General features: G+C 40.0%; 2 protein-coding genes across 3 annotated transcripts in view; one reads left to right on the top strand and one right to left on the bottom strand.

Annotated features, from left to right (window-relative positions):
- Positions 1-4,218, top strand: part of ryr3 (ryanodine receptor 3) — a 349,432-nt gene extending 345,214 nt beyond the window's left edge. For both annotated transcript variants that reach the window (XM_041214540.1, XM_041214541.1), the window contains one exon: positions 3,399-4,218. In XM_041214540.1, the coding sequence (XP_041070474.1) occupies positions 3,399-3,494 (96 nt within the window). In that variant the 3' untranslated portion in view covers positions 3,495-4,218. The remainder of the gene's footprint in view (positions 1-3,398) is intronic.
- Positions 4,219-4,573: 355 nt separating this feature from the next.
- The window catches only part of aven (apoptosis, caspase activation inhibitor), an 87,602-nt gene continuing 64,291 nt past the window's right edge, over positions 4,574-27,884 (bottom strand). Inside the window, exons 3-6 of the mRNA XM_041215108.1 lie at positions 13,184-13,254; positions 7,683-7,778; positions 5,528-5,885; positions 4,574-5,028 (exon numbers count right to left, since the gene is read on the bottom strand). Coding sequence (XP_041071042.1) covers positions 4,916-5,028; positions 5,528-5,885; positions 7,683-7,778; positions 13,184-13,254 — 638 coding nt within the window. The 3' untranslated portion in view covers positions 4,574-4,915. The remainder of the gene's footprint in view (positions 5,029-5,527; positions 5,886-7,682; positions 7,779-13,183; positions 13,255-27,884) is intronic.

A 27,884-nucleotide genomic window follows, 5' to 3' on the forward strand; every position in this document is an offset into this window, starting at 1 on the left:
TTCCTACTTTGACCTCTTACGAAACTCCAGGACCCAACACTAGTCAATTTTTAGCTTGGGACTAATCTCAACTGAGTACCAAAACACAGTCAACAGAGCTTGAGGGAATGGTTAAGAGGGTTTGTGCTGTGTGAAATATGTCTTTCAGTGCAAAATGAAGAAGGCCTCTAGATCTTTCTTTATTTACACATCACAGCAACCATACCACCACCTTCATTGGCCATTTCTCCAGAACCACAATGTCATATTTATCAAAAGATAGATAGAGTAATGAGTAGGAGAGTTTTCCTGAATCCTGGTTTATGTTACCAACATTTATTGAAATAGTGCATTTAACATAATAAAACATCCCAGACACAGATGAACAAATAAAATTTGACACCACGAGGCTAAGGAGACATTGGGGCAGATGACCATAAGCTTGGTCAAAGAGGTTGGTTTTAAGGAGCATTGTAAAGGAGGAAAGGGAGGAAGAGAGATGGAAGGAGGAAATTCCAGAGCTTAGGGCACAGCCTCCAATGGTGGAGCGATTAAATTTGGGACACTCAGGACGCCAGAATTAGGAGAGCACAGATATCTCAAAGGGGTGTAGGGTTGAAGGAGATTATAGGTAGGTTGAGACCATGGAAGGATTGGGAAACAAGGGTGCGAACTTTAAAATCAAGGCATTCTTTAACCTGGAGACAATGTATATCAGTGAGCAAAGAGTGGTGGGTGAATGGACTTGGTGCGAGTTGAGACATGGGCAGCAGAATTTTGGATGATTTAATAAGTTTAGTTTAATAAGGTTAGAAAGTGGGAGGCTGGCCAAGAGTGTATAAGAATAGTCAAGTCCAGAGGTATGGATGAGTAACAAAAGATTACATTATCTGCATTATGACATTGGATTACAGCTTCCATTGCATCAATTTTATTCAGATTTAGCTGACCTTAGCCTTGATCCAACAGAACACCTCTGAATGTATAGATATACCGCAGAATTTTCCGCTCAGCGTATGGACGCGTGCCCGACATGTCCAAGCGTGAAATAGCTTGCAATGAAATCAGGCGAGCGTCCTGATGTTATCGCATACTCATGTGATATTTCAGTCAGCGGGCGCGCGCGAGAGTTAAGAAGCCTATTAAGGTCAGTAATCAAGAAACTAACCTGTATTTTTCGCTGAAATTAAATTCCACCAGCTGCTGTGGTGTGATTTGAACCCTTGTTTAATATCTCATCCAAAAGACAGCGCCTCTGACAATACAGGCGGGTTGAGGTTTCCATAATTAAACCTAAGAAAATAAAAATTTTGGGGGCAGAATTTTTCAAATCTACATGTTGAGTGATTCTGACTTTTTTCTGGAATTTTAAAAATGTTATGCATTGGTTTAAAATACCCCAGCTCCCTGAGGCAGCTCTCTGCCGCAGGGAGTTTTCACTGTGTGCTCCCTTGCACCTGTGCCGACCTCAGCGCCCACTCTCCTCCTGCCCCCGCCGCAGTAGCGCTGAGCTTCTCCGCGTGCCATTTGCGGCCGGGGGCCGATCGTGGGCGGTGGGCCGTTTCCCAGGCCAGCCCACCACGCCCGCCTGATGACCCGCAAATCCTGTCCATAGATATAGATGTCCAAATCTATAAGTCTAGGGGAATTGGTCAGAATTTCTGCTGTGAAGTATCAATTAACAGCTGTCAAGTGAAGACCAATTGTAATAGCCCAATGGTTGAACAACATGCACGTTTCTAATCAATATTACTCATGTTTGTACAATAGAGTCCTTTTTGTAACGATAGCCTATATTGGGAGGGGTGCATGAATCATGGGCATGGTACATCGTAAATTCTGATGTAACAAAAAGCACAAACTCTAAATGCAGAATACGTTGTAATGCTGCAAAAGTGTGGATCAAGAGTGGGAAACACTCAATAACCTATTTTTATTTTCAAATATAACTTTTATAGTGCCCCTCATTTCCTCAAAGTCTCCCAAAACACTGCAATCGCTTATTTTGAAAAGTAGGCAAACAGGGTAGTCATTTTACACACAGCAAGGTCCCACAACAGCAATGAGATAAATAAACGATATCCCTTAACTAACATCAGCAGAACCGATAAATGTTGGCCAGGGCAGCAGGTGAACTCTCCTGCTCTTCATGTAGTGCCATGGGATCTTTTGCTTCCACTGGGATAGACAGTTTTTCTTTATTCTTTCATGGGATGTGGATGTCACTGGCAAGACCAGCATTTGTTGCCCATACCCTAATTGCCCTTGAACTGAGTGGCTTACTAGCCCATTTCAGAGGGCAGTTAAGAGTCAATCACATTGCTGTGGATTATGAGTTACACGTAGACCAGACTGGGTAAGGATGGCAGATTTCCATCCCTAAAGGGCATTAGTGAATCCGTTGGATTTTTACAACAATTGATGAGAGTTTTATGGTCATCATTACTGAGACCATTCCAGATTTCTTAACTGAAATTAAATTCCACCAGCTGCTGTGGTGTGATTTGAACCTTTGCTTAATATCTCATCCAAAAGACAGCACCTTTGACCATACAGCACATCCTCAGTACTGCACAGGAAGGATCAGTGTAGCTGAGGGGTGGGGAACCTGTGGCCTGTGGGCCGGATCCAGCCCATTGCTCAATTTCTTCCAGCCCACAGCAAGATTTCTAAAAATTAACATGAGCTCAGATGTTTTGTGGAGAGTCTGAATACAGTACTAGATCTTTCTATTGCCTGAATGACTTTGTTTATTTCTGTTGTTGTCTCAGTCGCTACTTTTAGTGAAGTCTGTACAAATCCATCATATTATGACAGCACGCCTGCCCGGTTGTGTCTGTAACTGACCACGAATGGTGCATGAAAACGACTAAGTCCTGGGTGAACTTTGGGACAGTGTTAAGATTTTTGGACTGGGAAACTTGCCATCTAATTTAAACAAAAGAATGACACCAGGAAAGCTGAGAAACATTGCCCGGTTACCCTGTGGCAGGGCCAGCAAGCCATTGAAATCTTCACTCACATCGGCGGGACCGGAAGATGCCACTGGTGTGAGGGTCTGGAAAATTCCAACCATAGTCTTTGACTATAGTTGCTGTTCTGTGGGAAGGGCTCAAATCAGCAGATTACAAGTTGACAATGCAGGTTTATGTACTAAAGCTCCACCCACACTGTTGATTTTTATGTGTGATTTTATCAACGTGTGAATGCCCTATGATAAGAAAAAGGTTCCCCACCGCTGGTCCAGATTATGTCCCCAATTCTGGAGTGGGATGATGCTTCTGACTCACTCAGTATCAACAATGCTGCCACTGAGAGCCAAGGGAATGAAAGGGCAAGGTAAAACAGTACAAAATTGTCTATCTATGCCCATATGCATAAAATAATTTTGATCATAACTTTCTGTCCATCAATTTAAGGAGTCTTTTGTATGGAAGATGTATCAAGAGCGCTGTTGGGATTTTTTCCCTGCTGGAGACTGTTTCCGCAAACAGTATGAAGATCAGCTTGGCTAAATGAAAACATTTCTTGAATTAACCTACACATGGAACTTGGCATGCGTATATAATGGAGAGAAAAAAAAAAAATCGAGTGAGCGGGTATTTACAATTCCGAGGCAAAATGAGAATAAATGTGAAAGGTGTTGAAAATACAACTGTCTTAAAACGCAGTGACATTCAGCTTTTAAGTACCCAAACCGTAATATGCATCAGAATTGGAAGTGTTATGAAGATATTTTAAGTTAACTTTCTCTGTGGCACTTGATTAAGTGAATAGATGGATCCACAGTAAAGCAAGGGTTACAAACTGCAAGAAAACATTGGAAAAAAATGTGCCTTACCTGTAGCGAAGCTATGCAACACTATGTATGTTCTGTTTTCTAGTTCATGCTCTTCAGAAAAGCTTTCTTAGAATGTGTTCTCTTTGTTCACAATGTTGAGTCTTATTGTATGTATGACCTTAAGCCTGATCTCATTGTGCTTGTCACAGCAGCAGCTGAGCTGATAACTTATAAAGTTGTCGCTGGATATGACATTTAATTTTGTGAAATTCTGTAATACTTAATATTACTTGTGCATTGGCTGTGTGCTTCCTTGTACCCCTTTCCTTCAAACAAAAAGTAATCACAACCTAAAAGCTTCAATTTCAAATCATTCAGCATTTAAGAGAAATGAACTGGTCAGTGCTGACTGTTTGCGATGTGATGCACAGTTTTGAAATAAAGCGAATGAAATTCAATAATGTACCTTTTTACAAGATCATATCTGATTTTTTTTTTCCCTGAAAATGACTACTGACAGCATATCATTCTACAATTTGCTCTGTGACTGCTGCTATTGGTTCAAAGGCACAGCATAAACATTGGATGGGATGGAATAGAAAGGAAAATATTTGGCCATTGAAGTGAAAGTAGACTCAAGGTTGCTGAAACTGGGCTATGTAAAAAAAATTATTTTTTAAAAATCTACTTTAATTATGATGACCTGAAATGCACCAGAGATATTTTACAGCGGCAGAACAAAGCTCTTAAAATGAGCAGCTTGCTTAATGTGTAACGTAACACTTTACACGAAAAAAGAACCAAATAAAAATCTCGGCAACAGGTCATTTTATTAATGGATTTTACAGTTTTTATTACATCTTGTCTCAGCAATCGCCTTTCACATACAACTAGAATTAGAATTTGGTTGCTGAACCTAAGCCATTCAACCAGAATTTCACAAGCAAGGTGTAAGCATAAACCCTGATATATACTGTTTAGACACATTTGTTAATATTTCTCTAACACTCCAGCAATGGAACACTGTTGAAATACATACTGTAGCCGCTCTTGTTCCACTGCATACTGTGTGCAGAAAAGATAACGCCACGTTGTGTTTAGGGTCAATGTGTTTTTAGTCCTCGTTCATATACTTGCAAGACTGTAATGGCAATATTACGATATCATGCTATCTAACCAATCTTCCAGTTCCTCCTCAGGGTCAAGCTTCTTCGCTGTTTCTGCTGGTTGTGAATTTGTATTATCTATCACTTTGGCACCAGACGAGTCTGTTTAACAGCAAAGAAATAATAATGTGACTGCAACAAGAGGTGCACATATTAAATACAAACTAGCTTCAGCGCTCACTGGCAATATACAGGCGACCTGACCTCCATGTTGAGATTAACATGCACTATTAAGTATGTGCCAAGTAACAGCTCACTCAAAGAAAAGGACAGTTGTAGCTTTAAAGTGGTAAAATTGTACTTAAACTAGGTGTTTCTTTATAAATTGAATTTATGTCAGGAGGCAGCAACTCTAACGTCATAAAATCTAACAATGACGATTTGTCTATATCTAAGATATGTTCAGTCATGTTACATTAAATTAGTTAATGTAATTTAGCATATTAGCAAGTGCTGTAGAAAACATACTATATTGGATACAAGTGTACCATTTATGTATATTCACACAGAAGAAATTAAGCTACTTTACCAGAAGGTCAACTTCAGTTATTCCCAGCACTTAAAACAAAAAAAAAAGCTTCAAATGAATGATTCCTCTTACCGGTTGAAGTATTTGCTGTTTCAGGATCACAGAGAGCTTCTACATCCTGAGTTCCCTTTAAGGAAACATCATTACTTTTGCCAACAGGCGTTTCTAGTTGAAGTAAAAAATCCAGCTCTTCGTCTAGCTTGTCTGGTGCTTGCTGCGGTACCGGAGGAGCACCCTTGGGTGCTTGTGTCACTGGGGTGAGCGTGAGGTTGAAGGTATCTTTGCCTGGATCCTCAGACACAGAGCTGCCTGGGATGGTATGCACAGCCACAGAGGGACCTGTTGCTTGAGCTCTAAATTGGCTAAATTTGCTTGGACCATCATGCACACTCTTCAGTGTCACCTGAGGTAGTTCAGCAGGGGGTGTTATCTAAATAGGAAGGATACAAAAAAATTAAAGTTGACTGCACGGACTGAATTTGCCAATGTGAATAAGTATTTGTTTGTGAACAACTTAGAAATCTGAAAAAGAGCTACATATAAAGTGTTGGAGGACTGCAATTTCTCAAGCTTTTATTCTTGAGATTCAAGTATTTTTCACTTATAAATGTTTCTTTCATTCTTCACATTCCAACCGCCTTAAATAAGGGAGGAGATACTTAAAACGTTGGAAGAACTTAAAAGTACAGGAGTTACCTGAGCCAGGCGGGAGACATCCCGGAGGTCTGAGAGAAGGAAGGGTGGGCAATGTGGAGACTCTTGCCAACAATCTTTCAATCTTCTTTACAGGTGGGGGGGGGGGGGGGGGGGGGGGGGGGGGGGGGGGGGGGGCCGGGGGCGGTGGGGGGGTGATGGCAGAGGACTGGAGGATTACAAATGTTACATCCCTGTTCAAAAAAGGGGACTCAGCCAGCACCAGTTGTGGGGGAGACTTTGAGACAATAATACGGCACAAAGTTAACTGGCGCTGGAAAAAAATGTGGGTTACTGAACAAAATCCAGCACAGGTTTGTTAAAGGTGAATCATGTTTGCCTAAAGCTCTCTGATAAAAGTAATGGAGAGGGTAATACGGCAGGAACAGAGAGCCCGGGGAGCGTACATGCACATATTCTTTGAAGTTGGCATGACAAGCTGAGGAGGGTATTGACATGGCACATGGGATCCATGACTTTATAAACAGAAGCTTAGAACGCAAAAGCAAGTAGTCATGCCAAACCTCTATAAAAGACTAGGTCCCAACTGGAATATTGTGGCCAATTCTGCACACCACACTTTGGGAAGAATGTCGAGGCCTTGGAGGGGGTGCAGAGGAGAGTTACTAGAATGGTAACAATGGAGTAGGGCTTTGGTTATGTGGAAAACTAGAGAAACTTGGAATATTCTCTTCAGAACAGACGAGGTTAAGAAGAAGAGATGTTCAAAATCATGAAGTGTTTATGATAGAGTAAATAAGTAAAACTGTTTGCAGTAGAAGGGTCAGGAGCCAGAAAATACAGATTCAAGTTAATTTACAAAAGAACCATAGGCAACATGAGGAAAAACATTACACACTGAGATATGATGATCTGGAATGGTGGAAGTAGGTTCAATTGTCACTTTCAAAAGGGAACCAGATAAAAACTTGATGAGGAAACATTTAGCAGCTATGGGGAAAAGAGCAGGGGGGTACAATTAATTGGATAGTGCCTTTTGTGCTGCAATATTCCATAACTCTCCTTCAATTATCTAATTACAATTAATTTATTTTCCAACCACAAATTCAGACATAAACTGAAAGGTACAAACCATTCAGCTTCACACCATCAGATACACAAAATCTGAGCTCATGATCTTTGTTATCCATTTGGATTTTCACAGTAAACAGCAAATTCAGCAGCATTTTGTGAAGCTCCATATAGCAATAAAGCATCATAAAACTAACTATTCAAATACAAATATTTCTCTTACACCATTTGAACACACAGCCCCACAGAGCAATGAAATGCAAGTTCTATCTTATCATATGGCTGAGTTACTCAATTCAGCTTCATTGCTTGTGGGAATGGCTGGGGAAGACATTTATCACTGTGCTTGAACTTCTCCTGTGGGAAGAGATGGCTGGGAGGACATTTATCACTGAGCTTGAGCATCTCCTAGCAACAGACTTAAATGCTTGAAATCTGGCTACCAGCAAAATTCTCAGTAAACCTTTCTGCCTCGTGGGCAGGTTTAATAAAGGAATCCTACCTGTACCAACTCAGCTTCCACATTCAGTCTAAGGTAGAGTGGGAGTTCCTGAAGGGCCTGAGCCAGGGATTGGCAGTCCACAAACAAGGGTGATATCTGAAATGCACAACAGAACTATAACTAACCAAGCAGGGAGTAAATATGCATTACAATATTTCCAAAGCTTTATTTGAATAGAAATTAAATTTGGCTCTATGAGAGAAGCGGTACAATATTGTTTTCCAGTTGAAACCAGGTGTCCTTTAATTTTGAACATATTAAGAATAGGCCCAGATTTCTACAGAGTCAGTACGACTCTGGAGCTTTTTAAAGGTGGCAGGCGGAGCCCAATTCCGGGATTCCTGACCCTATTCCCTACGCACACCCCCACACCCAATTTTCAGTGATGCAGAATAAGGGTGCTGCACTCCTCACCTGGCCAGCTCCTTTACCAGGGTAGGCATCTCCTAGCAGCCCCCACAAATTTTGTGGAGTTGGATCCAGCTTCTCCATGACTCATGGTTTATGGCCCTCAGAGGAGTCCTTAACCATAGTCTGGATTTGAGAATGTTTTGAAAGGTAAGTTCAAAAGGTCTTACCCATGCCCCTCCCATGCACTCTTCAGTATGCATTATGTATATAACCAATGAGCCACATAATAACATCAGCAAGTGTGGAACTGCTGAGAGAAGAAAGCTCATTCACAAATCTTCTGAGAAAAAACTGTTGTTTGTACAACTCTATAAAGGTGTCAATCAGCCAGACCATTAAAGTGTCAATAACAGAGGCTTCAAACACTTCACACCTCTCAATCTTGTCCAAATAAATATTAAGACATTGACCAAAGAGATCACAGGAAGAACCGCTTATAACCACTTAAAGATGTCAGTCAAGCAAAGTCAAAAAATTCACTTCAGTTGTCAAAACAGAACCCCATGCTGAGCTCATACTTCTATTGGTCTGAGTTCACATGCATCATGAGACTTGGTGGAGAGCCCAATCCAATAAAAGCATTAGCTTTTAACAGCTTCTAAAACAACTGGGATAAAATTCCAGAGAACCAAGATGGGACTGCTACCTAGGCCGCCTCGGGACTCACCCACCTCCAGGGCAGCCTATGACCTACTTCCAGTATCGGCGGGCCTGGATCTATTTCACTCCCGCCTCCCAGAGCAAAAATTGGGTTTATAGGGGCCCTTTAAACTCAGGCAGGTTTGGCGAGTTGGGAAATTTCCTGACAAGAACTGCCTGCCTCATGAGGGAAAACCAGCCCATAATTGAAAAGCAAGACAGGTTGGTATTTGTAATCAACTTAAATACCAGAATTTAAAACACTACTAATGTCCACCAAATGGATTCTGCGGGTAAGTATAACATGAGGTGCAGCAAAGAGTAGTCCAACTCAGGGAGTGCCTGGGATACATGCATGGTAAGCTCTCAGCCAGGGAAGTAATCAGGACTCTATTGTGAAAACCCAACTCCTGAGATTAATGGGCCTTCCTGGAAAGTCCACATGTGGATATCAACAGAAGGCTCAGTCAGGCTAAAACCAGAATTGTCTCGTTCTGCACACAGCCTAGATACAAAAACTTTTGCTGTTTCTGGAACCATATCCCAGCATGTGACATCAGCCTTCACAAGAAACTAAGCAAATTGGTCTGGAGGGAAACAGGGTGGTAAATAATGTAACAGGAGTCATCAGATTATAGAACTCAATTCTCTCATGGCCTTTCTTGTCCTAGACTTACCTTAAAGTTTGTCAGTTCAAGGGTGAATTCTGATATTTTGTGATTTTCAGTTAATATAAGTATTTCTATTATTTTCTTTTGTATGATTTCTGTAAACCATCATATGATAGCGTAGTGAAAATATAAAACTTTTATGGCACAGTGAATGGTAAATACCGAGCTGCTCAAATCCCAGAGCGAAACATGAAACAGCTGCCACAACTGTTTTTGCAATTTGTATTTTATTTTGAGATGTGTACCTTGAATTCAGTAGTAATAAGTCCACCGAAGCTTAGAGGTTTTTTACAAAGCTAAGTTAAACATTTATTAATCAAAGAAAAGATTTTAAGCACATACATAGGTCTATAAATTACTACTATAATGACTAATTAATCTGACTCCCAGTTACACCTCTGTTAAGGCAACAGTAAAACAAATAGATTTCAACAGACCCAGGCAAAGCACACAATACTCTGGACAGTGATATTCACATTGAGCTTTCTTAGCTTCAGTTTCTGTACACAGCAACTTGATGCATTGAGGCTGCAGGCTTTTCACACTTATGTTAGATCTTAGAATGCCTTCCCCTTTACACATAACCTCATCTCCTTTATATATGTTTCTTCCTTTTTAATGTAAATTCCATTGTTCCAATATGTCTTTGCAACTTTACTTTTCTCATAATATTAATCTTTCATAGTACTCATATCATCAGTAACCTTTGGGAAAAATAAACACACTGTTTAGCTTAGCTTTTTACAGCTAGGTGTAACATCTCACCATCTCTTTGAAATTCAAACTAACCTAATTCATCTAAAAATGCAAATGTTTCTTACATTCTAAAACTTCAGCCACGTTTACACATTTCAAACCTAGCTTCCCTTTAAAATAACTCAAAAGCTCCAGGCCAGCTACCTCCAACTCAATTAAATCCACCACACACACATCACACAGAAAAACTAATCCAAACCCCACTATTAACCTATCTTTACAATAAATCACAATAATATTATGAAAATTATTATATTTTCATGATACTTTTAAGACCACAAATACAGCAAGAGAATGGGACTGATGGGTGTGTTCTACAGAGAGCCAGTATGGACTCAATGGGCCAAATGGGCTCTTTCTGTGCAATAATGATTCTACATTTCAAAGGATTTCATTATATAAACTCAGCTAAAGTGTTTACAGGAGATAATAGATTATACAGGAAAGCACCAACTTCTGAATTCCTTAATATTTACTCAAGCTTACACAGACTTGAGCATAGGTCTGCAGCATGCTCAGATACACTGCTGTAACTCTTTCCACATGTGCACGTTTGTCAAATTACCTTTTAAGTCCCTGAATATAGTCTATCAAGTTGTAAACAATTGCACCCTGTCCATCGTCAAAATGAGAGACAGAACAGCAATGTCACAGTTTTCCTGAATAGCTCTCAATCTTAAAAGAAAAGGAGTCGGTTGTGTTTGTCCAGTGATTAACATTTAATTAAAGAATATATTTGCTAGAAGTTAATGCTTTAGAATAAACATCATTTTTATTTCATTGTTTTTATAGTTTTTTTTATTGGTAAAAGGAGCGGGTTATATCTCTGATTGCTTGTCTTCAAAGCTTGACAGGAAATTGTCTTTCTTAACTTGTTACCCTCCAAATTTGACAACCAAAGAGAAGCCAAGCAGTCAAACAAGAATGCCATGAGAAACCCTTGGGCCTACAATTGGATCGCACCCAAAACGGGGCATCATCCCGATTCATCGTATGCCTAATGAAACTGGCGGAAGAACCATGCTAAATTGGTTGCCGGCCTCATTAGGATAGCACAGTGAACCATGAGCACCATCTGTGGCCTCAGAGGCTGTTCACACAGGTGCCAACAAGATTCAGACAAAGCTGAGGGCCCCAGAGAAGTGCACAGGGGTTTGGCAATCTGGAGGGGGTGGTGTGGCGGGGAGAGGCAGCGACCAGCTGAATAGTTTTAATGTGGAGCTCCAGAATAAAGTAAAAAAAAAAATTAAACTTACTTTTGATTGTGACCTCTGGTGGTCCCTCCAAATGCCAGCACACACAGGCCATTTGCAACTAGTTCCTTACAGTGTCTTGGGAAACGAGTGCTGGGATTCTTAATTTGCATATGTAATGGGCATAGGCCGATTGGCTATTGAACAGCTCGATCCAATGTGATGGGTGGCAAACTTTCAGCATGAAATGAGTACCGCATCTCCCATCACCCATCCCCTGCTGTAAAATGGACATTATTACATTTCTAAGAGCGGTCCTTTTCAGCCTCTTTGCACCTTTCCAAATCCTGCACAGTGTATTCTGCCTGATATTTAAGAAGCTTCTGATTTTGCAGGTGACGACATCTAAAAAATGTAATTCCGAAATTTGGATTAAACCCAATAAGGCTAGGAAACATCAGCACAAACAAGCTAAAACTGTGGTTGGACACCCACAACTACCTTCCCTTACAGTGCAGGGAACATGTTAACTTCTTTCTATCCTACTGGGCAGCATCGACCTCAAGCAGGCCTTTAGTCACACAGGGACAGCCTGAAATAAATTCTGTCGAGGAGGTGCTGCTGACGATTCAGCAGATGATCCACGTCAACTGTTTTCAACATTGTCTCTATAAAGTGTAAAAATCAGTTCATTTCGCATCTAAGAAATTAAACATCCCATCCTTCACCCTTTTGAAACCAGAGGCATTGTACTTAGCTGAAGGGAATGCCACTATTCTCCTTTTTGAAATGTAAGGTATGTACCTTTAACATCGTCACATTACTAGTAAATATAGCATTTGCCATGCATAAACGTCTGACAATAAAGGACAAACCCACCTCTGATTTAAATTCTGAGCTCCCAATTTACCAAAGGTGAAGGAAAAGGGAGAAGGGAGGGCAACATTTCAGAACTGACCTCTGCTTGCTCAATGTAAAGGTAACCATGTTCTATGCCAAAGCTTGATGCATCAACAATAGGCTCCTTGATACTTCCAAATAACCTGCATTAATACTGCTCGTCACTGCAGCAGAGGAAAGTTACGTAATGGGGACAGGTAGATTAAGCACGAGTTCGTCAGTTGCTCAGTATGCGGCACACAAAAACAGAATGGTCCCTGGTTCAATCTTGCTGCTCTCCCTTAACCAATCGCTGCCAAGGTAGCAGTAGGAGTACTGCCATTAGTTTCAGTATTGCAGCATTAGGGACTGGAACAAAAATCTGATGAATAATTTGAAAATAGCCAAGCCTTTGAAGTGCCATAAAGGCTCCCATACACAAACATTTCTGCACTACAATGTGGACAGATCAAATCTGTCTCATGTTGAGCTACATCCTGTCATCAGGTCCAAATTTTCAGAAATCAGTACCGTATTGGGGGGGGGGGCGGAAAGCAAGCAATAATAATTTGTCTTTCTTATCTTTCTGTGAGGTAAAGCTCAAAAGATTTATAGTTAGCCCCAGGTTTATACCACAAACCTATTTCGCCAAAATGGAAGATATAGCTCAAAATTTGAGAATGTGTAAAATGGCATAGCAAGACTTAAATGCAACCTGCGTGTTATTTAGGATAAAAACTAAGTAGAGTCATAATTTGAACGCATGTTGGTATTTATCGAATCTTTTTTTGTATACGAGAAAGGGAAAGGAAAAGGGATTTTGGAGTATATATTTCTAAAGTGGTCTTGCACATACACAATGTGTCAAACGTGCTCCCCTTGTGTTGTAATTTATAATAGGCTAAAAATCTAAAACATATTAATTCTATTGGACAAGTTTGCAAAAATGTACCTGTTTACTGGAAGGAGCCTCTACTTCCCACTCCTTTTCTTCAGCAAAACGGAACTGTGCAAATGAATCACCTGGTTTGAGACACAAAATTAATTTATTTACACTGAAATCTGACTAATGTCCAGTTAGCTTTCCATTCATAAAAATGTTTCATGCCGATGGTATAATATCCATTAAAGAGAGATTCTTCAACATCATTAAAAACCAGATTACCTGGAAAATTATCACGTTGCTGTCTGTGCGAGCTTATCATGCATGAATTGGCAGCTGTGTTTCTTACACACAATGACTACACTTCAGAAATATTATTGGCCGTAAGCACTTTGGGACATCCTGAGGTTGTGCAAGGTGCTATACAAATGCAAGTCTTACTTCTCTTTTAACAGTGCATGCAATCAGAAGTCACGTGCCATGATATTTTTGCCATTCCACATAAGAGTAACAGAATTACTGATCTCACATAACACTACAGAATAATATAATGCATTCAAAACTACAAAAAATATAAATTAATGGAAATGATATAAATCGTATTATCCGATAATGTCATTGTCACAAAGGTTCATACTGAAAGATTATAAACAATTTTATTTGGCCCAGTAAGAACGCCAATACATTCTGATGGAAAGATTCAGAATAGCTTATGTAGAAAGAAAACAAAAAAACTTGCATTTTATCTAGTACTTTTTGCATCCTCAAGATGTCCTAAAGTGCTTCACAGCTAATGAAGCTCTCTTGATGTTTAATCACTATTGTAGTGCAGGCAAACACACAGTCAATTTGTTCACAGCAAGGACCAACAAACAGCAGTGAGATGAATGAATAGATAATCAATTCAAGTGCTGCTGATTGAGGTGCAATTATTGGCCGGGGTACAGGGAAAATTCCCATAGGGCCTTTGACATTCACCTGAGAGAGCAGACAGGGTCTCAGTTTAACATCTCATCCAAAGGACATCACACACCTGGCAGTGCAGGACTTGCTCAATACTGAGCTGAAATTTCAGCCTAAATTATGTACTCAAGTCTCTGGTTTTGGACTTGAACCGATAACCTGATTCCCCAGTGAGAGTGCCAAGTTAGTACTCAAATGCTATATATACTTCTTCTGTTTAAAAAATTAAACAGACCGGGCTGATTATTCATTTAATTTGCCTGCTTGCTCTTTCGATATACGAACAGCATTAATTCTAAATCATCATGCAGATTGAAACATTTTCAAATTTAGATAGTGATTAATGTTTAAAAGTTCAGAATAGCCATTAATTAAATGACAGAGAGTCAGTTTTAATCTGCGTTTGTCATGGGAGTTTATTAGCATTTAAAATGCAATTTTTCAATTATGACATTTATTCTTCTGCCACCTCTGCAGCCTCAGATGGCGAGATTTGAGAATTGCATTAAATTTTAAGGCATCAACAATGCAAATGGAATCAACATGAGGTTATGAAATAGTGAAAAGCATTAAGACCACTTCAGAGCACTCAAAACAGCCATAACTTTCACAGGAGAAAGCTAATGAGCCATGTACACATTTTAATTGGATGCATATTTGAAAATAATGAACAACAGCCATTCTTCTTCTCTCCAACCTTGCCGCCTCCCCACACCCCACCATTGCAATTTTTTGGGGGGAGCAGGAAGAAGATGGATAAACAGTAACTACATTCTCACACAATAGCCACTAATAACCCTATGTGACCTTCAAACTCCATTCCAAATGATTTCTGTTCCCCAAGTTCCTGCTCTCCCAAGTACGAGAGAGAGCCTGGAACATTATAATGTAGTAGCAGAATGTTCAACTATACATCCTGTTCTCAATGCAGCTTTCTTATGGCACTGTTTTAATCGGATTCTCAGGGACTGGTGTCTGTGCACCAGGTTTTGGCACTTACATTGCCAAGTACAGCTCCTTTATCTCAGCAGCAATTTTGCAGGCCTGCGATAAGCTGGTTCCCCCCCGTATGCTGCCAAGTTTAGAAGTTTAAATGCCAGAAGCTGGCTCACATACACTAGTATCCAAGAGTCTGAAGGACAACAACATAAAATATATTAATGGCTTTTTAATTGCAAGTGATGTGCAAATTCACCAGCCAGTGTTTCACATCTGTGCTCATTCACAAAGGAGAAGTTGCTCTATTATGCCAATAGGTCAGGTCACAAAATGACCTAATGATGTGGCGCTTAAATATCTAAGCCAGAGAGGCATCACATTTCATCTCCCATCAATGCTTAGTTCATCCATTTTGTGAGGCAATACAGTCACATTGGCTGGTGATGCTGTCCATGTCATCTGATTTCGAGCAGCTTGAGCTTGGTTGTGTTAACACAGTAAACAGTACAGTAATACTCACTATTCAGGCTCAGATATGAAAATCTCTCTTCAGTGAGATTGTAGTGTACTACCAATGTTAAGAAAATCAGCACACCTATTTGTAAGCAAACAATGGAGTACGATTCATTGTAAAGAGGCAATTTAACGAGAATAATAAAGTGGGACCAGAGTAGTGGCTGTGGGGAACAGAAATTGAACAAAAAGCAGGTAATGCTGTATCAATTACCTCCTTTAAAGAATGGAAAGGATTAAAAAAAGGAGATTCCAGGAATTTATACTGATGAGCTTTCTTTAAAAAAAGAAAGTCATGCCTGGAATCAATTTAACATTCCATATTTAACTAAAACAATTGATTTATGTTCTAAAATATGCATACGAGAATAGAAAAAGTACTTTATTCTCACAAAACTCATATAGATGCGGGTCACCACTTTATTCACCCAGAGTAAATATTTTCATACTCGCCACATCTACTTGTTTCTTAAATGGTTTTTGTTTCCATTCCCTTTTCCTAGGTCATTCCATGTTGATCGGTGCATGTGAGGTTTCTCCTGATGTGCCCTGATCTTTTCTTTAACCAGTTTTAACATGTTTCCTTGTTCTAATATCTAGGCACAACTTGAAGCATTGTTTGGTATAATCTTATATAATTACTTTTAATGTCTTATAACGTTCCCTCCAAGTCACTCCTTTTAAAGCTGGAGTGTCCCAGTTTCTCAGTCTTTCCTCATCACAATCCTCCGAAATCAGCAATCAGCCAGGGTTGCTTGCATGCTTCCTCAGCTTGTATGTTTCCCTTATATCTTGCTGCCCAAAACTGAGAAAGTAATTGAAGCTGCACTGTTCATAGATTCAGTGCATATCTTCCAACTTACATTGATCTAACGATATAATCAACCATTAATTATAATTTACTAATTATCCATTAATTATAATTTACTTTGATTATCGCTGCACTAGTGATATAATGTGATAAGTGCCAAATCTATTATTATGCCAAGATCCCTTTCAATTTCACCTTTACCTATTCTACACAATCCAACTTGTGGTGTGGTCCTAGTTCTGTCGAAGGGTCATGAGGACTCGAAACGTCAACTCTTTTCTTCTCCGCCGATGCTGCCAGACCCCTGCTGAGTTTTTCCAGGTAATTCTGTTTTTGTTTTGTGGTTTATCATCTGGTTTTCCTCTGAAAGTTTACACTTAGCTATGTCCAGTTGATCAAAGTCTTTTTGCTGGCCCTGGGAACTCCATTCATATTGACAGTCATTTTCAGGGTCAAGTGGACTGTGTTGTACTGGATGTTTTGAGTTTCTTGATTGTCGTTGGAGTTGCACTCATTTAGGCAAGTGGAGAGTATTCAAATGCACTCCTGACTTGTGCTTATGCCTTGTAGGTAGTGGAATGAATCTGAGGAGTCAGGAGTTGAGCGACCCACTGCAGAATAGCCAGCTTCTGATCTGCTCTTGTAGCCACAGAATTTGTGTTCCTGGTCTAGTTAAGTTTCTCGCCAATGGTAACCCCAGGATGTTGATAGCAGGGAATTCATTTGTATGGTAATGCTATTGAATGACAAGGGGAGATGGTTAGATTCTCTCCTGTTGGAAATGGTCATTGTGGCACAAATATTATTTGTCACTTATCAACCAAAACCTGAATGTTGTCCAGGTCCTTCTGACTTTATGATTGGTGGAAAATCATTGGTGAAGCAGCTAAAGATGGTTGAGTCCAAGACACTAACCAGAGGAATGCCAGCAATGATATACTCTGGCTGAGATAACTGACCTCCAACAATTACAGCCATTTACCCTTGTGCTACATATAGCTCAAGTCAGCAAAGTTTTCCCTTGATTTCCATTGGCTTCAATTCTACTAGGCCTCATTGGTACTACACTGCTGCCTTGATGTCAAGGCTGATCATTCTTGCCTCACCTCTAAAATTCAGTTATTCTGTTCATGCTTGGACCAAGGTTGTGTAATGAAGTCTAGAGCTGAGTGGACCTGGCATGATTTAGCAGATTACTGGTGAGTAAGAGCCACTTGATTGTATTGTCGATGACACTTTCTATCATTTTGCTGGATGATTGAGAGTGGACTTATGGGGCTGAAATTGGTCGGATTGGATTTGCCATACTTTTTGTGGACAAGACATACCGGGACAATTTACTGTTTAGCTGGTAAGACACCAGTGTTGTAGCTGTACTGGAAAAGCTTGGCTAGAGGTTAGTTCTGGGGCACAAGTCTTCAGGACTACAGGCAGATGCTGTCAGGGCCTATAGTCTTTGCCGTATCCAGGGCGCTTAGCCGTTTCTTCATATCACATGGTGTGAATCAAAATGGCTGAGGACTAGAACCAAGTGATGTTGAAGACCTCAGGAGGAAGCCGAGAGGCCTACCCAATAATTTAGCTAGTCAAAATGGCAAACATGACCAGTGAATCCTGGTTGACTATCGGGTCAGAGATGATCTGGTGATTTAGAGAAGCTTCGCTGGCCAGTGCGAGCGAACTAGGAAGGAAAAGTCAAAGGAATCTCAGAAGGTTGACCATATTAGGTTTCATATTAAAAAGGTATCATAAAAGCATGCAGTCCAGATGCAGATTCTGGAACGTATACAAACTACATCAATTATTATTCTCCCCCACTAATTTCGACTAGTCACAGGATTAGTGGCACAGGTTACAGCAAAGAGCAGCATTATTTTGCTCAATCTTAACTATAAAAAATTCTCTTAAGTGTTTTGGCACAGTGGATGGTAAACACTGAGCTGCTCAAATTCCAGAGTGAAACTTGAAACAGTTGCCGCAACTGTTTTTCAATTTGTATTTTATTTTGAGATGTGTGCCTTGAATTCAGAAGTAATAAGTCTACGGAAACTTAGAGGTTTTTTACAAAATGAAATTGAACATTTATTAATGAAAGAAAAGATTTTAAGCACATACATAGGTCTACAAATTACTACTATAATAATTCCTAAATCCCCTAATTAATCTGCCTCCCAGGTACTCCTCCGGTAAGACAACAGTAAAACAAAATAGATTTCAACAGACCCAGGCAAAGCACAAAATACCCTGGACAGTGATATTCACAGTGAGTTTTCTTAGCTTTGGTTCCTGTAGACAGCAGCTTGATGCATAGAGGCTAAAGGCTTTTCACACTTGTGTTAGATCTTAGAATTCTTTCTGCTTACAGATAACCTCATCTCCTTTATACATGTTTCTCTTTTAATGCAAATTCATTGCTCCCATATGTTTTTGCAACTTTACTTTTCTCATAATATAAATCTTTCATAGTACTAATTTTATCAGTAATCTTTGGGAAAAATAAGCAAACTGTTTGGCTTAGCTTCTTAGGGCTAGGTGTAACACCTTATCATCTCTTTGAAATTCAAACTAACCTAAGTAATCTAAAAAAGCAAATATTGCTCACACCTCACATTCTCAAACTTCAGCCATGATTACATATTTAGCATTTCAAACCTAGCTGCTTGTTGATAACTCAAAGCCTCCAGATCAGCTGTCTCCAATTCAATTCCCACACAAACACAATCTAAACCCCACTATTAACTTTCCTTTACAATAAATCACAATAATATTATGAAAATTATTATATTTTCAAGACATAAGTAAATCCAAAGAATTCACATATTCCAAAGTTGATTTGGAATGAGCATTATTTCTTAACATTAAACTTTAAATGGATCAAGACCAGATTTACAGCAATGCTGAAAGAGGTTGTCATTGTACCGATTATTTATGCACCACTCCATGCAGAGAGATGCCAAGGACATTAGCAGAAGAATGATCATGTTCAACACACACACAATGTCTGTCACTGACAGCTGGTCGTCTGCTGTGCTGTGCAGCCCATCCACAGAGTGGAACAAATAAGCTGCACTACAGGTCTTCTTCCTCTTGTATGCTCCAGTTTCAGTAACTGTGTTACCATTATACATAAAATGAAAGCTTTAATTTATCTCTAAATTAATCATCCCAGCAGTTAAATGCATTTGAGGGACTCCAAGGACAAATGGTGGTGTGCAAAATTTCCTCCAGTCAACTCTCTTTTTATATTTGTACAATATTCTAGCATTTTCTACACTCTAACAACACAGCAATAACTTATCACAGCAAACAGAAGCGTTCTTTGACTCATTTCATACAGAAAGGCCAATATTTTAATATGAATAATGTTCAGATATTTCTGCACTTTTTTGTACAATTTCAATGGCCTATTCCCCAGGTATCTATGGATTTAAAAGATCTAGTTAAAAAAATATAATCCAAGATGATTTAACTAACAAGAAAACACAGTGGATAAAACATGAGAAATTACTCCATTCAAGGAATCAAGGTTCAACCAGCCTCAGATTTTAAATGAAACAAAACTGCCTTCATCAGGCATTTCATGTCACACTTCCCATTGTGCTTGTTCAATTTCTGAGTTTAAAAAGTTGCCCCAACTCGTCCAGTGCATGGCACACAAACATTTAAAAATATCTCAGATTTTACTGAGCATGCTCCACTCTTCTGTCATCCTTCAGTTTGAACATGTTTTAACATATTGGGTCAACGGAGCATCTAAGACCTTGGTGATTGATGGGATCAACAGTGTGCCTCCTTAATCAATGAGATTTAAGGCGGGATTTTACGGTCCCGCCGAAGTTTAGAATGGCTCGCCACATTTTATGACCTGTCCCCAATACAACAGGGGCATAAAATTCAGGCCTTAAGGATTGAGAAAGAAACAGAGGAATGAGAGAAGAGGAAACGGTGAATTTAAAGCTAAATTAGATGTGGCCGGAGAAATAAAGAGTGGGAAAGAAAGACTGAATTAAGAGAGAGTGTGAAAGAGGTAGAAAGGAAAAAAAAATATAATTGCAAAACCTTACATTTAAAATTTGTACAAGCTCTAAAAGAAATTTACTACCTGTAAGAATGAGACTCCCAAGTTTAAACTTTTCCCTTTCTGTGCTGGTGAGGTTAATTTCAAATGTAGAAACGTAAATCTCACAAAAAAGTATCTATGTTATTAAGCAGCAGCTCGCCCTTTCTGCAGTGATTTAATTAGCAATTAATTAGCAACATCATGGAACTTGTCATTAAGCTGCTGTTTTCACAAGGCTAAAGCTAAAGCGGAGAAATTGTCCAGCAACTTGTGGCAATTCACAGTTTGTGGGCTACCTCTTCCTTGCCACAAGTTGCTGGGCAATTTATCCATACAATGCTGTGGGCAGACAACTTAGGTCAGTACTTTAGACAGAAGAAAAATCAGTTTTTTAATTGAGGTTAGGAATGCTGGAATCCAGTTCTTAACAGCGAAATGAGGAATTTCATATTTGCTTTACATCAAGCACCCGGAGAATCGTAAATGACTTAGTCGGACATACAAAACGAAAAATATCCTTAGCCAAAGAATCCAAAAGAAATAATAACTGAATGTTTGTTGAAGGCCTAAAGGCCTATCTCTGCAGGCACAGATTGAATCCTATGCATTGAATGAAAAGGGGTGCACAGTCATTGCCACATTGTATCCTGGAGTTTCTCCATCATGGACACAGTGCAAGAGAATCATTACCCAATTAGCAGCACACAGACCAGAAATTATATTTCTAAGAACCACCAATATTCTTCAATGGCTAAAGATTACATTGTACATTTCAACACAAAATTGCAGAAACTAGTGCACTGCAGCTTTAGAGATCTCCATATCTAAGGAAGGGTATACTTACCTTGGAGTTGGTACAGCGAAGGTTCACTGGAATGGTTCCTGGGATGAAAGGGTTAACCCACGATGAGGGGCTGAATAAATTGGGCCTATATTCTCGAGCTTAGAAGAATTAGAGGTGATCTCATTGAGCCGTACAAAGTTGCTATTTTATTTCGCGGCTCCCTAAACTCTGCCTGTCGGTCCTCATTCTCTTTCTACCTATGTCGTTGGTACCAATACGGACCATGTTCACTAGCTGTTCACCCTCCTGCCTCAGAATGCTCTGTAGCTGCTCAGTGACATCCTTGAGCCTGGCACCAGGGAGACAACATACCATCCTGGATTCATGCCTGTGGCCACAGGAACACCTGTCTGTTTCCCCTCATTCAAGAACACAAGAGATAGGGACAGGAAAGTAGACCATACAAAAACAAAAATACCTGGAAAAACTCAGCAGGTCTGGCAGCATCTGCGGAGAGGAGCACAGTTAACGTTTTGAGTCCGAATGACCCTTCAACAGAACTAAGTAAAACTAGAAGAGAGGTGAAATATAAGCTGGTTTAGGGGGGGGTGGGACAGGAGCTGTATAGAGGGCCAGTGATAGGTGGTGATAACCAAAAGATGTCACAGACAAAAGGACAAAGAGGTGTTGAAGGTGGTGATATTATCGAAGGAATGTGCTAATTAAGGGTAGAAAGCAGGACAAGCAAGGTACAGATAGTCCTAGTGGGGGTGGGGTGGGGTGAAGGAATTGAAAAGGGCCGCATCCGCAGTTTTTCGCTTTTATATTAAAGTAGACCATACAGCCCATCGAGCCTGCTCTGCCATTCCACACAGTCATGATTGATCTTGGGTTTTAGCTCCACTTTCCAACCCGCTCATTTCCTTTAATTTCCTGAGACGCCAAAAATCTGTCTAACCCAGCCTTAAATATAGCCAACAATGGGGCATCCACAACCCTCTAGGGTAGAGAATTCCAAAGGTTCACAACATTTTGAACGAAGAAATTTCTTCTCATCTCAGTCCCAAATGATCATCCATTCTCCCGTGTTTTACATTCCCCAGTCCGCAGAAACAACTTCTCAGTGTCTACCCCATCAAGCACCTTCAGAATCTTGCAGGTTTCAATGAGATCACCTCTCATTCTTCTAAACTCCAGAGAATATAGACCCAATTTACTCAGCCTCGCATAAAACAACCTTTTTATCCTAGGGACAAATCTAGTGAGCCTTTGCTGTACCATCTCAATGCAAGCATTTCCTTTCTTTAATATGGAGACCAAAGTAGTACACAGTGCTCCAAGTGTGGCCTCATCAAAATCCTGTACAATTGTAGAAAGACTTCTTTATTCCTGTACTCCAAATCCCTTGCAATAAAGGCCAACATGCCATTTACCTTTCTAACTGCTTTCTTTATCTGCATGCTAACTTTCTGCGTTCCTTGTATGAGCATACCCAAGTCACTCTGAACATCAACACTTACAAGTTTCACACTTTTTCAAAAAATATTCTAATTTTCTTTTCTTATGACCAAAGTGAATAACCTCACATTTCCCCACATTGTACTTCATCTGCCATCTTGTTGCCATCTCACTTAACCTGTCTATATCTCTTTGCAGCCTCTCTGTGTCCTTTTCACAGCTTACATTTTCATCAGCAAACTTGGATGCATTAGTCTCTGCCTCTTCGTCTAAGTCATTAATATAGATTGTAAAGAGCTAAGGCCTTAGCACTGAACTTTGCGGCCTTCCAGTAGCCACAGCCTGCCAGCCTGAAAATGCCCTATTTATCCCTACCCTTTATTTCCTGTCTGTTAATCAATCCTCTATCCATGGAAAATGTCACCCCCAACTTCATGAGTTCTTATCTTGTGTGGCACGTTATCTACTGCCTTTTGGAAATCCAAGTATACAACATCTACCGGTTCCCCTTTATCTACTCTACTAGCTGTATCCTTAAAAAACTGCAATAAATTTGTCGAACAGGATTTCCATTTCATAAAACTATGTTGACTCGTTCTAATCATACTATGCTTTCCGAAGTGCATTGTTAAGACCTTCTTAGTAATAGGTTTCAGCCACTTTCCTGATGACTGATGTCAGGCTAACTGGACTCCCTCATTTTTTGAATAACGGTGTTACATTTGCTAACTTCCAATTTAATGGGACTGTAACCAGAATCTGGGTAATTTTGGATGATCATAGCCACTGCATCCATTATCTCTGTAGCTATCTCTTTTAGAAGCCTAGGATGTAGGCCATCACGTGCTGGGCATTTGTTTGATTTTAGTCCCTTGAGTTTCTCTAGTACGTTTTCTCTGCTGATGTTAATTACCTTAATTTCCTCACTCTTATTAGCCCATATATTTTTCATATATTTTCATATATATATTTATATATTCATATATTTTAGAAGCTCTTACTACCTGCTTTTATATTCCTGGTTTACTCTCATTTTCATTTTTTCTCCTTTTGATCAACTTTTTGGATGCCCTTCACTGGTTTCTAAAACGTTCCTAATCCTCAGATTTACTATTATCCTTTGCAAAATTATTACCCTCTTCCTTTAATCTAATAATATCCTTAACCTGCTAAGAACAGATGGATCTTTCTCGCTGAGTTTTCATTTTTCAATGGAATGTATTTTTGTTGAAATACTGAATTGTTTCTTTAAATGTTTCCCACTGATTATTTACAACCATATCTTTTAGTTTATTTACCCAATCAACCTTTTCCCTCATACCTATGTGGATTTGTTTAAATTTAAGATTCTTGCTTGTGATTGGAGTAGGGCATTTTCAAACTTAATGTGGACTTCAATTGTATGATGGTCACTATTTCCCAATGGATCTGTTACAATGACATTGCTAATTAACCCTGCCTCATTGCATTATACTAGACATAAAATAGCCTCAACCCTTGTTGGTTCCACAACATATTGCTCCAGGAAATCATCACAAGAGCATTCTACAAACTCATCTGCATAACACTACAATTTCCTAACGCAACTGCTTTGTCAATCTTCCTCATGTCCTCCTGTACAGCTGAGCCAGCGCTGGTGCCATAGACTTGGCTCTGACTGCACTCTGCAGAGGAATCATCATTGGCACCTGTATTCAGAATTGAATACCATTTGGAGAGCGAGAATGGATTCAGGGGGCTCCTGCATTATCTGCCTGGTTCTCCTTGACAGTCTGGTGGTCACCTCGCTGCCTGCAGACTCTAAAGCTGTGGGGTGATCACCATCGAGAAACATGCTAACTCTATAGCGTTCAGCCTTGTGGATGCACTGCAGTGACCCCAGCACTGCTCAAACCCCAAAGCCCTGAGCTCGAGCAGCTCCAGTTGCTGACATTTCCTGCACATGTTGTTGTCCACGACAGGAGACGTGTCCCGGAGCTCACACATGGAACAGGATGTGCAATCCACGGGACTAAAGATTCCTTTGACTCTTGGATTAGTTAAATTTAACAGAAATTAAATGAAAGACTTATGATAGACTTATAAAAAACACCTCATCAGTCAGCATTCTCTCTTGTACTGCCGATACTCCTGTTTTTTTTTAACCTTGGCCCCTGATGCTTGTCATGAAGAGATATTAATGTCTATAATGTTACTGGAAATTATTTTTAAAATGGAATTGTAGTAAGGTCTGTGTCTATGTATGTGGCTGTGTGTGTCTTAATGGGATTAAAGCCAGCTAGTCTAGGTGCTTTGAAGTATTGCAGTTTGGGATGTTAATTGGATAAACAGTAAGGAGGATAGAAGGTAAAGTGTAAATTTGCATTTGTTGAATAAAGCATTCAGGACTGGGAGTAAAATCTTGCACCTAGCTGGGAGACACCAAGTAATGTGTTTATATTACTAATAAAATTAGTGGGGTGGAAATGTTATTGTGAGAAGATGTGGGGCAGAATTTTGCCCTTGGTGGGCGTGCAGGCCCCACCGGCTCGGCAGCGGGCAGACAGCTGGCCCCCACTGCCAAAATGGAGCCTGCCGCCATTTTGAGTGGGCGGGCCAATTAAGGGCCGCCCAGCGGCCTTCCTGATGGGAAGCGCTATGCGCTTCCTGTGCGTGGGGGGGAGGGAATCCCCAGCTGTCAAAGTGCGCTCTTTCACGCATGCGCGCGAGAGATCGCACTGCTCCCTGAGACTAAGCGCTGTCTCAGGGAGATTAGTGGCAGTGCGCAAAAGTTAAAAAATAGAAAAGTAACAATATTATTAGCATGTCCCCCTCATGTGACAATGTCACACGAGATGGAACGTCAATAAAAACGACATAAACTTTATTACACTTTTTAAAAACGGACATGAAACCTCATCCCAACAGTGGGTGAGGTTTCATGTATTATCAGAAGCCCGCTGGGGCTCATGGCCCGCCCGCCAGCCTTAAGGTTGGAAGGACAGGTCTTTAACGATCTTAATGAGCCTGTCAATGGCCTCAGTTGGCCATTGACAGGTCAGCAGGGGGACAGCTGATCTCGCCGTCTGCCCGCCTTCCTGAAAATTTTAAAGGGACCGGGATGACGTCGGGGGTTCCTCCCGACATCGTTCCAGTCATTTCCCCGTCCGCGAGCGGGGCCCCGCCCCCCAAATCACCGATGGGGAAATTCTGGCTGTGATGTTAAAAACCGAGGATACAATGGAAAATTTACATTCAAAGGAAAAACTCGATATAAACAGAAAGGAGTTTGTGTGTGTAAGTCAGAGGCATTTAAGATCTAACCAGCCTGTGAGCCTGCAACTGTGTCTGCAAAGGAACCAAATTGCAAGGAACCTCATTTTGAATTCATAAGGTCAAAATGTGCTTTGCCTGGCATCTATTTAAAGTTTGTGGGTTACTGTTGCCTAGGTGGAGATTTACCTGGGAGTGATTAATTTGGGGATCTGTTTAAAAGTTATTATGGTAGTAACTTGTAGACATGTGTCTGTAGACATTTGTTAAATTAGTAAATGTTTAATTTAGTTTTAAATTAAGAAGCGCTTCAGGCTCGGTGATTTTATTCCTGAATCCAGAGCTGCATCTCAAACATACCAATTGAAAATATAGGTTATGACAGCTGTTTGAGTTTCCCTCTGGGATTTAAACAATTCAGCCTTTGCCAACTGCTGTGTCATAACATGCTTATGCTCACTCCGTTCTGCTTCTCCATCCTTGAACTCCTTTCGCATCGTGCTCCTCAGCTAGTGACTCTCCAAACAATCACTTACCTGCTATCCTATGACATCACTCCCTGATATTATTTTTAACTCGCAAGAAGAAAAATGTCATCCTAAAGAAATTCTATTAAAATAACTAAACCTGGAATCTCACCTGTGACAAAATGTCAGTCAACTGATAATTCTAACAACCATAAATAGATTTTCTCATTTTATAAATTTGGCAGAAACGGCAGCTCACCATAGAAAACCATGGCTTTTACAGGCATGGTTCATAGTTAGAGCCTTTGTCAATGACGTGCACTCAATCATGTGAAAAATCTGTTTTTAACCAGCTGTTGGTTTTAATGACAGTGCAGTAAAAATGGCATCCTGTGGCAAAGGATGAAAGAACTAAAGCAGTGATCCACTCAACTCAGTTTTTATTTATAGTGGGATGAGATACACTAGTGAATTTTAGACCTGCAGCAGCCACCTGTTAGGGATAAACATTTATCAACGCTATGTCCCAATAGTTTGCTGAGTCTCCCTGCTGTAGATTTACTGTATGAAAACAGTTGAGATAGTAGATATTCCCCTCCTCATAGAATCAGATCACTGAGTTCCAGAGCCACACTTTCTGTGCACGTTTCATGATCGCAACCTGCTGCCCATTAGATCTCTCCAAACTGTACATCAGGATTGATTACTGCAGATATGGTCTCCTTTATTCAACCTCAACATCTAAGTTGGAATTGCCGTCAACCATTGTAAAGGAAAGAAAGGGAGAGAGTAAGTTAGGAACACTATGCCTTTGTGTCACAACTCTACAATGTCTTAAAGTGCCCATTTCAGGTATACTGGGGAATTAAAAATTAGGATAATTTCAGACACACCAACTAAATCTGCTCCGGGTTAAGGTTTGAAAGAAAATCAAGCATAAGATAGATGGAAGCTTTATAAATGGAAGTTGAGCTTCCCACAAATGTGAGTAACATCATAACGGGTGCCCAATCTCCTCCTTCCACCAAGAGATGTAGAGCATCTGAAGATGTTTGCAATTTTTCCTTCTATGGAACTAAAGGCTAAAAGACAGACAATCATTTTAATAGAATCAGAAAAATGAAAGGACTAAAAAGGGAGAGGAAAAAAATCAATTAACAGATACTGCAAACACAAAGGTAGAGCCATACAAGAAATGTTTTCGGTACGTTAACGGTCAGAGTAGTGGTGAGAAACAACAGATACAAGCAGGACTGAAAGAGAAAAAGAGCACAAGATAGTTAGCACTAAATGGTTTCACTACAAATGAGGTGAAGTTATCAATAGGCTAAAAGGACTCAAATCAAAAAAATCCCCAGGATTAGATGGCTTTCAATACTGGCGAGGGAGGTAAACAGGCTAACATGATGGTAATTTTTAAAAAGGTCAGCAAAGAAATTGCCGACAACTATGGACCAATCAGTCTTACTTCAGTAGGAAGAAATTAATAAGTAATGCAGACTCCTTGAATGGTGTTGAAATAA

The sequence above is a fragment of the Carcharodon carcharias genome, chromosome 20 (assembly GCF_017639515.1).
Source record: "Carcharodon carcharias isolate sCarCar2 chromosome 20, sCarCar2.pri, whole genome shotgun sequence".
NCBI classification, from domain to species: domain Eukaryota; kingdom Metazoa; phylum Chordata; class Chondrichthyes; order Lamniformes; family Lamnidae; genus Carcharodon; species Carcharodon carcharias.